The 13,309-nt window shown below is 36.3% G+C and overlaps 1 protein-coding gene across 1 annotated transcript in view; it reads right to left on the reverse strand.

Moving 5' to 3' along the window:
* Positions 1-1,586: 1,586 nt before the first annotated feature.
* FAM171B (family with sequence similarity 171 member B) overlaps positions 1,587-13,309 on the reverse strand; it is a 66,205-nt gene continuing 54,482 nt past the window's right edge. The window contains exons 6-8 of the mRNA XM_060152488.1: positions 11,923-12,039; positions 6,457-6,580; positions 1,587-6,212 (exon numbers count right to left, since the gene is read on the reverse strand). Of these exons, the coding sequence (XP_060008471.1) occupies positions 4,868-6,212; positions 6,457-6,580; positions 11,923-12,039 (1,586 nt within the window). The 3' untranslated portion in view covers positions 1,587-4,867. The remainder of the gene's footprint in view (positions 6,213-6,456; positions 6,581-11,922; positions 12,040-13,309) is intronic.

A 13,309-nucleotide genomic window follows, 5' to 3' on the forward strand; every position in this document is an offset into this window, starting at 1 on the left:
CCAAAATAAAGGAAAAAGATAAGAAAACAAGTCAAAGGAAAAATATTTATTTATTTATATAAATTTATTTTATTTATTTTTGGCTGCGTTGGATCTTCATTGCTGCATGTGGGCTTTCTCTAGTTGCGGCGAGCGGGGGCTACTCTTCGTAGTGGAGCACGGGCTCTAGGCACATGGGCTTCAGTAGTTGTGGCTCGCGGGCTCTAGAGTGCAGGCTCAGTAGTTGTGGCTCATGGGCTTAGTTGCTCCGCGGCATGTGGGATCTTCCTGGATCAGGGCTCGAACCTGTGTCCCCTGCATTGGCAGGCGGATTCTTAACCACTGCGCCACCAGGGAAGCCCAAAAAGTATTTATTTTGATGGAGAAAACATATCCAAATCTAAGACAATAGGGCTGATTTTGCAAAAGAAATTAACTCAATTTATTGAGAGAGAGCTTACTGTTGGAATCAAGCTATCTCACTGTAGCTTATGATAAAGAAATCCACCTATAAAAAGGCCAAAAGATGATTTTATGAAGTCTAGATAAAGCAACACTACCATATAGTTTAACATTTTTCCAGCATGTAGTTCAAAGGAAGGGTCCCTGATTAGCTGTCACAATTATCAAGAACTGATGAGTGAAGACTTTTGATAAACTTTTAAAAATACCTACTAACTCCATTCACTTTTTTTCCTGTAGTTCCTACATATCCGTCTTCCCATATTAATTTCCCTTGAGAATGTGATGAACAGTTCATGAACTTCAGTCTGTTTGGAAGCTAAATTTCTGATTGTGATTTATGAAATCTCTTTTCTGTTACAACCAATTCCATGTGAGGTTGGGTCCTGCATGATTCTTCCAGGGGCTACATCATTTCTATTAAGACTCCACACTCTCCTAGATGGAGACCAGGCCCTGAAAAAGGTGGCCATAGCCTGGCTTGCACTTGGGGATCCAAGCGGAAGTGTCTATTTCAACACCAGTGTTGAGGGTCATAATCTCCACTGTGTTTGTGAGTAGATTCAGAGCCCAATTCCCGTTAGAACTGACCACAGGTATTTCTAGTACCATATTTATTTAAGTTGTACAAAATGTCTAAAAACATGAAGTCAGGATAATCATTCTAAAAGATCTAAAGCCCCAAAATACAGACTGCATGAACTTGGGCATTGTTCAATTAACTGAGCAGAAAGCGTCTTGAAGGAGATCTAACTCTCTAAGTGTAAACAGCCTTTGTGTCATCATTTAGTCTTTGGTTTAAAGTCAAAAGAAATTTTTTTGCAGGGGCTGTGGGAGGGTGTATTGTATCATTTCTCCTTTAGAATATAAAACTGCAACTACCTAAATATCTATCAGATTATCTTGAAAAGTATTCTCATTGAATGGAAAAATAATGTCTATACTCAGCTTTAGTAGTAAAAATGTGAACCTTGGAGAACGTGAAATACAAAGAGAAATCAAGTTCATTATATAAACAAAGGGTATTCAAATGTTTATTTTACTATAGGGAGTGTAATGAAAAAATAATTGAATATCCGCTATATTAAACAACAGTTTGGGAAGGAATGTTTCATAGTTTACCCAAAATAAAACAATGCATCAAGTACATTTTTAGATTTATTTTATTATCTTTACTGAACTACGTTTAACATTTTTCAAATCTTCAGATTGTTAACAGTTTTCAGCAGTAAATATCCTAGTAATGGCACTAAGTACACTGAAATGTGAGATTCCTCTGATGAAAAAATACAAAAGATAGAAACACTTGGAAACAAGAGAGCAAAATGTCAACTCTAGGTCTGAGATGGAAATTAACATAGTCAAATTCTTTACAACTCTAGTACATGGAGAAATGAGTACTTCATTCCCTATAAATGAATACGTAACTTTGAGCTTCACCTTCCTGGGAAGTTTTGAGGGACACAATTTGACCCACAGACCCCTAAAACTCTATACTATGTATTGATACCAGAGGATTCAAACACATAGAAAGTGATCTGAAAATGACTGCCAAAGCAAAGAAGTGCTTTTATTCCTCAATACTGGTGACCTTCGTGCTATACTGTGTATTATAAAAGGGCGTAATCCCTATACAACTGCATAAATGTCATAAAAATGGATTTTATAAATTCAAGATCATAATATGTATTCAAAAATACATATAGCTGTGCTTTAGTAAATGAACCCATCAGTTAATTAAGGGATAATTTTGCCTTTAAGATATATCCAAAGTATATATAAAGGATCCACAGATGTTAACATTTGTGACCAAAATTCTCAAGGTTTTCATTTGCAAAAAACTGTTGGTTTTCAATTTAAAAATTTTAAGAAAGTTGTGAATATTGCAGGTTTATTATCACTTGGGTTAAGAAAAAGTAGATGGCTTCAGCTTTTTAACAGGAAATCTGCGAACTACTCACATTTTGTTTGGATCATTAGAAAAGATAAATTGCCTATACTTCCCAATTGAGAACAGAATGTGCAGTGTATAAAAAAATAAGACTTTATTCTGAAACCAAAAACAGTATTTCTAGAAAAGCCCTTGGGGATACATCTTCTCATTTCCTTTACACAAGAATGAGTAAGTGGCATACCTGAATGGTATACCCTTATATCAATGTGTGTATTCCATTACCAAGATAAGAGATTAAACATTTTTAAGGGTGGGGAAAATATACACTTAAAATATTGAAGTGCAATATATTACTATATAGTTTCTAACTTCATTCCAACATAAACAATGTATCAATATAAACTGGATTCAAAAAATAATTAAACACACAAAGAGATGTCACTGGCATGCAAAATTCATTGTTCCAACGTGAAACACGAGGTCTATATTTTTAATTAATAAAAACGGCACATCTGTTTAATTTGGCTAACAGAAAAATGCACATTTAAGAAAGATGTTATCATATCCTTCTAATAAAGCAAGTCTATATCAAAGGCACTTCAGCAGAGCACTAACTCCTTAACCTTTTCCAAATCATTTTCATTTATGCCGCTTTTACTACATCTTTCTGTGTAAACCAATAAGAAGCCGCTTCTAATTTTGGACCTTATCACTCCCCCCCCCAAAAAAAAAGTAAATCTAGGTATTATCCAAAACATTTATCTGTTTCATGGATTGGGGTAGAATATAGCAAACTTCTGCCTAGGTCTTAAATTCTTCGGGTTAATACAGAAAGGTAGGAGTGTTATATCTGACATGTTAGATGCCTCAGAAATGGTTGCAGGAAAAAACTGGCTGAAGTCTACTGTCTTGGGGAAAAAGCTGTTGCCTTTTGTTGTATATCTATATAATTTGACTGAAGCTAATGTGGCTAATTTTAGTTCTTTCAACTTGTTTATGTGCCTTGGGTCTCTACGTTGCTTCCAAGTTAATTAGTAGGGCATGAGAAATAAAGCAATTTAGTTTCATTTTTTCCCCAGGGGAAAGGGGAAGCTGCTTCAGACATCTGTCTTTATGGAAATTAAGAAAAATGGGATGAGCTGATTTTAATTAACAAAGAGCTTCATTTTTAGGACATATGAATGATAATTTGGAGTTGAAAACACATAATTAAAAAGAGCTGTTGAATGTGTTCACACTGAATTCTTTGCTATGATGAAAAGAATATGAATATATGACTTCCAAACTTGGAAAAAATGTTATATAACTTAAAGCATTTAAGTGATTTAAGAAAAATCTTTTACTTTTCCCATGAAATTGAAACTGTTTTTCCCAAACATTTTTTATGAATGTCAACTGAAAAAAAAGATCTGGATATACACCTAGTATCATTAAGGTATTTTTGAGTCTCAGGGAAATGGCATTTTTTTTTCTGCTTGACATTTCAGAAAATATTGAAATATTTACTTCCTTTAGCTCCACATATTTTAATTTTCAGTGTTCATAAGAAACTTTCAATTCATTGATTTTTTAAATCAAGTTTAATAGTGTTTAAGTGACTAAATTTTTTTAAATAGAAGAAATACCTTAAAACTGATTTTAGCCTACATGTATCAGTGAGTCTTAAACTAAAAATTGGGGAGGGGGGAGGAATGTTTGGGTTTTTTTTTTTTTTTTTTTTAGATTGGTAAGTTTTCCTTGACAGCTAAGCTCACTTCACTTTTGGTGATGGGGAAGGGGGTAAGAAATTTTTAAATAAAAATTCAGTATCAGGGCATTCATTTCTCAGATTTCTAAATAAACTAACACCTTTTTATTCTGTCACGTTCTATCCAAAAACAACCAAAGAGCTGGCATTTCCCTCTCTAACAACCAAGTAGCTTCTTGCCCATCTTATGTGAGTATGGAATTTACTTTTGGGTTGATAACAATACACATGCTGTTTTAAAAAAGAAAGAAAATGAGGTTTGGCCTTTGAACTCTAGAATAACATCAATCCAGAATATTTATCAAGTTATTTTCAAGTATAGGCAGTGGAGAACATAATAGTAACATTTCACAAGAATATGATGCCTGAAGAATACAGTTTCATTTCTAAACATTTCACAGGGGTAGTCATCAAAGCAGAAGCAACATTTTTGGAAGCAACTTTAGGAGTACACTTTTCACTGTTATTCTTCAGAGTCAGGACTCAACTTGCTGACTGAGCAACATTTTTGGATAACTAACATCTTGAAGCTATTTCACATTTTGAACTCTTGGATACTTCAAATTCATCACCCAAAAATAAATGAAAAGAATAGGCCAGAAAAAGCATTCCTTGGTATCTTTCTCTCACTACTGAATTACCATTTTACTATTTACTCTGCTTGAGACATGTCCAGGGACCATGAGATTGCTCAGTCTCAACTTCTGCAGAAGTTCATACGGCAGTTTACAACAACAAGCAAGAATAAACAGCACGAGACAGCAGAGACACAACCACTCTTGCTGTTAATTGATGGGAATCAGTGGGCGTTCCTCTCGCTTCTTCCAGATATTAGTCTTGCTATCTTTTTTGACTAGTGGTGGTCTTCCCCTTTTTTTAGTGGGGGATATATTGGCTTCAAAATCTTCAACGGTGCTTTTTCTTCCTGGGGACTCTTCCCCAGGGTGCTCCATGATAGCTCCACTCCCTCCATCTAGGAAGTGCCTTAAAGCTGGGTCCTCGGGGGAGCAGACAGTGGTTCCACTCTCACTACTGCTCAGGTCTAAATCTTCTAAGTAAAGGATCTTAGGCTGATGCATACTTTTGATGAACGTTTTTTCCCTCTCCAGTTTTCTACCTGAGTGGTGCTCATTCATGTCTACCCCAGAGTCCAGACTCGTGTCGTTGCTCTGGGCTCTCTTGCCCTTTTTCAGGTCTATGAAGGAATGCCTCACTTGTGCGACTGGCTTTCCATCAAGAGACACAAACCAGGCTCTGGGATGGGGGGAGGGCTTTCCTTTGGACAGTTCTAGGAGGGTCTGTTCTGAAATTCCTTGAAGCTCTGATGAAAAGGGAGTCATTACAACAGCTTCATTTAGTGTTCCAGGAACAGAAACAGATTCTAGTAGGCTGTTTGAATACCGGCTCCAATCTGCAGTTTGGGATGGCAAGCTCTGTTGACCTTCGAGTGGGATATTCTCTTCCCTGGCATCTGGTGGCTGTACATGAGAATGCATTGGCATTTTGGGCAATGTCTGCGTAAAGTTCTCTCTATTTACTGGTTCCATCAATTGGCCATAGACTAACTGTCCCTTTCTTGGCAAAGTAGCTGACTTAGCAGTATGTAACTGCTCTGGAGTGGAGAAGAGGTCAGATGTCTGAAGGATGGCAATGGGCTGGCTGTAGATATGCATAAGCTGTTCTGGAATGTGAGAATGCCCATACACCTCTTCACTACCTGTGAGATACCTCTTTTCCTCTTGAGCATCACCTAGAGATGAAGATATATTGTTGTTAATATGTTTAGGTTGTTTGGACCCTACATTGGGCTCCAAAGACTGAGCTGGGTTTCTTGAGTAATTATTTTGATTGACTGACAGAAATGAAACATCTTCATTGTAGATTTTTAAACTGTCCCGAGTTTTTACCATGGAAACTCTTTCTTCTGCTTCTACCTTTGATGGTTCCTTTTTCTGAGGGTTGTATGAGGAGCTTTTGGCACTGAATAACTGTGACTTGTCCTCGGTTTTTAATGCAACTTTGACTGAACTGATGTGATTTATGTGAGTTGTTGACGTTGTCTGGTCTCTCTTGAGGACCTCAAGTTTAGTGATATTTCTTTCTCTTTTCTGTGGAGTACCACACTTATCCCTAGAGTAGAAGAGAAGGCAAAAAAATGTTTAAAACTTATCTAGAAGGTTTCATTTTTAAAAATCGTCTCATAATATGTTTATTAATATATGCAATGCTACTCTAAGAATATATCCATTTTTATTTTAATCTACATATTTTAAAGATCAAACCATTGATTTCTACTAATATTGTAATACACAGAACTGACATGATACTATAGTCTGATAGTTTCTGTGTTCATACACATTAATATTGTTCTTACCTGCAATAACAAAGAAGTACAGCAAAAAATCCAATGACAATAACTATTGTTCCTCCTAATATGGCTGAAAGAAACACTGTGTGGTAGGCAGTTATGTCCTTTGAATCTCCATTTATACCTGACCCTAAATGGTTCAAAATAAACAAATAAAGAGAAAATATATTATTTTAGGTCAAATTTTCAATGTCCTATCTTGGGCAAGGCAGACTAAATACGTGTATACACAGTTGTATTTATTTGCTCCCCTCCCATGGCAGGCTTCCCTGTGGGTGGAGATTACTTTCCCTACCCCCTTTGGGCTTAATCAATTGACTTGTTCTGCCCAGTGAAATGTGAGCATCTTAACTGAGGCTGCCTGAATGGCCTGTCCTCTTGCCAAGGCCCTCTATTATGTGAATAGTATATCCCAAAGTTTTGCTATTCCTTCAACCTAGGTTCTGGAACGAGAAAAAATGTTGAGCCGAACCAAGCCAAGCCCAACAGTCATGAAGTGAAAGCAACAAACAAGTGTTTGCTATCGTTAGCTGCTGAGATAACAGGTTTATTTGTTACTTATGGCTGAGTATTGCAGAAAGTGGCAGTGAGATGCTGAAGTGCTGCTATGACAAAACCTAAAATGTGTGACACTGGCTTCCAAGCCAGGCAGTGAGGAAACTGTTGCAGGAGGCAATAAAAATGGTGGCCCAAGCCATGTGGTAGCAAAATATTTGCTGGAATAAACTGGGAGAAAATATTTCTAACGAGAGCTTTGTGCAAAGAGGTTTTGAGATAGAATGGAGTGAGCGTTGACTATGATTAGCTGCATTTGATTAAAAAAGAAATTTTAAAGATAAATCCAAAAAGAATTTGCCAAAGTAAGCAGGGATGAAAAGGACCAAAGAGAATGCAAAAACTGGGGGACCTGAGGAATTAAAAGTTGCAACTTTTAATTGCAGGCTGGACTCCAGAACAAGATGACGCTATGATCCCAGCAAGCTAAACCCAGCAGCGGCACAGGTGAGCCATTATTCTTCTTCATGAGCACATATATACAATGAGCACACATATACAGTGCTGTTGTAATTAGCTTAACTGCAGTAAAAGCAGACTAAGCACTGGGATGATCAGGGCAGGCTATGAATATTCTGCACGAAAATAAATGCAACTTATCTTGAGGTAATGTTTCAACGTCACTAAGACCTAATTTTGCTCAAAAATGTATATAACAACAACTCTACAGATCAGTATCAACTGGATTTTAATATGTATTCAAGGTGATGAGACACCCGATTTTTTGGTCATCTTGACCATGAGATGATGTCCAGCGTGAAGCTTTCAGCTTCACCAAGGACACTGGAAAGACTAAGGATCATGAGGCCTTTAGATCCTTTAACTTTTGCATCATCTAAGTTGATTAAAGTAATAGTAATATTAAAGGATTTGGAGAAGCAGTGTTGTGGTTATGCATTCAGACTTTAGAGCCAGAATGCCTGAACTGGAATCCTGGCCTCACCCTTTCTTCCTGTGAGGTATTGGGCAGGCTTCATTTACTTGTGTCTCAGTCCATAACTGTCATACCTCACCCATGTGGGTTGTTACCAAGATTAAATGGGTCAATACGTATAAATATTTACGACAGTGCTTAGCACATGATAAGCACTCAGTAAGTGTTAGCTGTATTATACCACTGTTGTTAAATGAAACATCAAGGTTATAGAAGAACAGGCACTTCAGTATTGACCATGCTTTCCTATATGGTAACTGATAACAAAATGTTTATCATATTGGATAGGCAACCAAGCACAGCATCGCACAATATGAAATTTCTTCAAACAAAAAAGAGATAAGAGTAACAATTCTCCCTACAGATTCTTATTCAGGATCCAGAGCTGCAACAGAGTAAAGTTCGGCTATTCACTGGGTGAAATTCAACTTCTTCTCCAAAAGAATATTGAATATATATTTCCACAATAGAGTAATGCTAACAATTTTCACTCCACAGAATTCCAACAGAACTCACTTTTGGAATTAAGAGGCTGACATTGTTGCATTTGTCCCAAATCTTATATGTATGACAATAGCAAAAAAGCATACATCTGCATGTGTGTGTGGGCGCACTGGGTGTATATGCGCATGCCCAAAAGGGGTTAGAAAGGTAGAAAATTACAATATATTTTCATTCAAATATACCTGAAAATGCATATTTAAAAAAAGTAATGGTACTTGTTTAATAAATTCTATACTCAGCCACCTATTTACCTGTAGCAATCTGTGAAAAACCAATTGATTTTAATTTCTTGCACTTAAACAGATTTCTAGAATTCCTTGAAAAAATATTAAGATTTACTTTAAAAACAGATTTAGTATATTATTAACCAAATTATAACTAAAGTAGCTCTAGCACACCAGACACTAACTGGCCCATCATAGGACCAATTTTGAGTTTACTGTAACACTCGCATCCTAAAATGTTTAGGGACATTAGTGATCCTCATATCCAACTCCCGCAATTTAGAAAAGAGAAAACGAATACTCAGATGGGTAAGTACCTATTTCAAGCTTACCCTGTTAATTACTGTCAAAGCCAGAACTACAGTCAAGTTATCAAGTTATCCATATTTCTCGTATGGATTTTTCAAAACCATCACTAGAAGGTATCTAATTCAAACTGAACGGGAATCCCACACTTCTGTGTTAGTACTCTGATTCACACAAAATCGTTCCTGACATACAAGCTAAAACAAAACTTCCACCTATTTTAGAAAATTATTTCAGCTTTTAGAATTCATAGTCATCTTGTATAGATTGGTTGCTTCAGGTATATTTTCAGTGGAAAGCACACTTCTCTATAAAACTCAAGTGCCCCTTAGGTCATTTTTATTAGAAATGAAAGAACTTGGATTTAGCTGAAGTATTAAATATTGTTCTTTTTCATCTTTTCATCATTTTATAGTTGCAAATCTAGAATGGGATATGGTCAGATAGCGGGCAAGACTGCATGATATTTTGCACCATGAAAAACAAAAGTAATCACCCTCTGGTTTCTGAATAAATCTCATAAGCACTAAGTTCAAACAAAAACAGAACATCCTCTTGATCGTAATGGTTAATATTAATAGCTCATATTTCTTCTATTGAAATACTAAATTTTAGCTTCAATAACAAGAAGTCTTGTTACCTTGCATGGTTTAAAATTCAAAGGTTGTCAAATGTAAAATGAAAATATCAAACTATTTTTAAAATTGCAGAAAAAAATCAAAGCCTAACAAAGTTAGCAGATAAATTGCTAACAAAGTTAGCAGATAAACTGCTACAGAGAAATGTATGTAAAATATCCACATCCTGGATCAGGGTGTGCACTGGGACTATTCCTGAACAGCATGAAATAGCCAGGTTGCAGCTGCCTTTCAGCTGGGAACCGAGACACTAGATAAACCAAAAGAATTTTCTCTGACACATGATTAAAGATGAAGGAATGACATATGCATACGGCTTTCACACTTTCCCTAAACTTTACTAAAATGACACTGAAAGCTTTGTTTTTTTTTTATATTATTTTTTTCATCTTGGAGTACACTTGCTTTACAATGCTGTTAGTTTCTGCTGTATAACAAAGTGAATCAGCTATATGTATCCATATATCCCCATATCCCCTCCCTCTTGCATCTCCCTCCCACCCTCCCTATCCTACCCCTCCAGGTGGTCACAAAGCACCGAGCTGATCTCCCTGTGCTATGCAGCTGCTTCCCACTAGCTATCTACCTTACGTTTGGTAGTGTATATATGTCCATGCCTCTCTCTCGCTTTGTCACAGCTTACCCTTCCCCCTCCCTGTGTCCTCAAGTCCATTCTCTACGTCTGCATCTTTATTCCTGTCCTGCCCCTAGGTTCTTCAGAATGTTTTTTTTTTTTTTTTTAGATTCCATATATGTGTGTTAGCATACAGTATTTGTTTTTCTCTTTCTGACTGACTTCACTCTGTATGACAGACTCTAGATCCATCTGCCTTGCTACAAATAACTCAATTTCATTTCTTTTTATGGCTGAGTAATATTCCATTGTATATATGTGCCACATCTTCTTTATCCATTCATCTGTTGATGGACACTGAGGTTGCTTCCATGTCCTGGCTATTGTAAATAGTGCTGCAATGAACATCGTGGTACATGACTCTTTGAATTATGGTTTTCTCAGGGTATATGCCCAGTAGTGGTATTGCTGGGTCGTATGGTAGTTCTATTTTTAGCTTTTTAAGGAACCTCCATACTGTTCTCCATAGTGGCTGTATCAATTTACATTCCCGCCAACAGTGCAAGAGGGTTCCCTTTTCTCCACACCCTCTCCAGCATTTATTGTTTGTAGACTTTTTGATGATGTTTTGTTTTTATAAATAGACAAAAACCCATAGGTTAAGGCAGACTGAGATAAGAGACAAGAGCAACAAGATGCTGACTGCTGGAAAGTTGACTTAGCAGAGCTGGCAGCAGGGAAAGCCAAGAATTTATACGAGTGAACACCCAGATGCCCTAGAAAGTGGTAGCAGGTCCATGATGCAACCAGTCTACACTACAGTAGGTTAGAGTATTTCTTTTTTTAAGATGAATTAATGGAGTAAACATGCAATGTTTGAGTATTTTGAGATAGAAATCCTACATCTTGAGTTGTGTTTAAGTACAAAGTAAATAGATAATTTGATACCATGTTAAATCTAGGAAAAATGAAATACTTATTTCTCCTAGAATATGAATAGGCCATTCCTAGCAGATAGCTCTTGGTTTTTGTCCACCTTCTGTGCATATGTCAGGCCACTCTCCATTTGAGCTATCACTTGTCTTATCTCGGAAACAGTCTGGGGACGCTATTATTCAACAGCCCCTCCTCCTCCGCACCACAGCCCCACCAAGGAGAATGCTCACGACCTAAGTCTGGGCCCATCTAAATTCCACATCTCTAGAAAGGTCAGGAACAGTATGAGGAAAGGACTGCAAAGGGTTAGTATCAGCTGTTATGAAGCAGCAGTCTTCCAAAGACAGTCAAGTAGGTCTGCTAACTAGGCCCTCTAAGATTCCTGCCTTTTATAATCTGCTTCTTCAGCTTTCCCTAGGATCCTGCAAACTCCCTATATCCTAACACATTTTTTTAATTATCTAAAATCTATTCCTGTTTTTTGCAACCAAAAACTCTAACTGATCTGGGTAGAATTTATTCATAAAAAGTAAATTAAGGAAATTCTTGATTTGAATACACTTCATACTTCAGATTCATCAGATATTACAGCTATAAAGGACCTTCGAGTTCATGGAATTTAATCTTTCCTGATACACATGGAAAAAATAAAATAAAGCTGAGATCAAGAGACTAAAAGCTTTTTCCAGTGTCATACAGTAAGTGGCAATGCTCAGAATAAAACAGGAATCTCCTAATATCAATTTCAGCATGACTATTTGGACTTTTAAAAATTTACTCTTTGTTTCATTTTTACCATACCTCTAGTTCCTGGAAGTGGAGCTGCTATCCAGTAGCCCAAATGAGGTGCCTCGTATGTCCAAATTAAATGATTGTTATATTCCTTGACCATTCCCCGGCCATGATTTACCCAAGCACCTACAAAGGAAGGCAAGTAAAAAATACTAATCAATTAGTTTATATATCTTTAACGCTGATAGGAGTTTGCTGATAGTCATGTATAGAATACTTTGCAAGACTTTTTCAAAGATTATGAAAATTGTGGCAATATATTATCATGGGATAATATATATATTACATCATAATACAGTACATATTATATTAAATAGAATAATTTGATTTGTTAAGACTAAAGGAAATAAAATCAATACTAATAAACTAAGGATATAGATCTATTTAGGGAAATCATGACTCCAAATAATGTCTACATTGTGCATATTGAGATATGTCTTAATAAGAATGTGAGTAATTAAATCCAAATTTATCAACAGGTGGTTGTTACCTATTCTGGGATTCTGATGAAACACTTATAGTCTATGTTTTATGGCCTTATTATTTATTAAATACTGTTTTGTTCTAGTACTGCTGGCATAGCTCTTTTAGAGCTCAATTTTTTAAAACTTTAAAAAATGCTATTTGGATTCAATTAACTGTTATCCACAGAAAAAAGCATTCAGTAAAGCCAGTATCTTTTATGAAGTCCAGCATAACAAAGCTATTTATAAGTTTGGTGTATAGTTGTATTTGGTTTATTGATTCCTTGTAATGATGTATATCTATAACATGTAAAACAGTGTTTTTAATAAGGTAGACAAACTTGGCATTATCAGAATAAGTCAACCTACTGCTTTTTAAATAGTCACATTAAAACTAAGCATTACATATGTGACAAATTAATTCAAAAATTTTGCCACTGGAAGGTACATTAGAGACAAAAGCCTTTTCCAGGAGAAACAATCAGAAAGCAGAACTCAAAGCAGATATTCTTCTTTAAAGTGTCTTAAAACAATTCTCTCATTCACAAATTAGGAAATTGAGGCCGGAATAAATTAAGTGATTTGTTCAAAATCACACTGCTGGTAAATGGACCAGAATCCAGGTCTTAGAGCTCTTAATCCAATGTTTAACAGTAGTATACCACTGTGACATTGTGATTTATAATAAGAAATATATATGTGGTTTTAATCCCCAGTCCTGGCACAGAGCTCCTAAAACCTCGGAATTTCCTATGTGATAAGGTCCAAAAAGGTGGAGAGTGTCTTTTGTTGTTCATAACAAGCTGCTTTCAATGACACCTGAGTTTATGTTAATGAGATGAATTTTGGAAAGTCCCTGTGGATAGGAGGCTGGTTGCCAGAGGAGCCAACCACGTGATCAAAGAGTTGGACCTTTCATCCCCACCCCTACG

This window comes from Lagenorhynchus albirostris, chromosome 6 (genome assembly GCF_949774975.1).
Source record: "Lagenorhynchus albirostris chromosome 6, mLagAlb1.1, whole genome shotgun sequence".
Lineage (NCBI taxonomy): Eukaryota > Metazoa > Chordata > Mammalia > Artiodactyla > Delphinidae > Lagenorhynchus > Lagenorhynchus albirostris.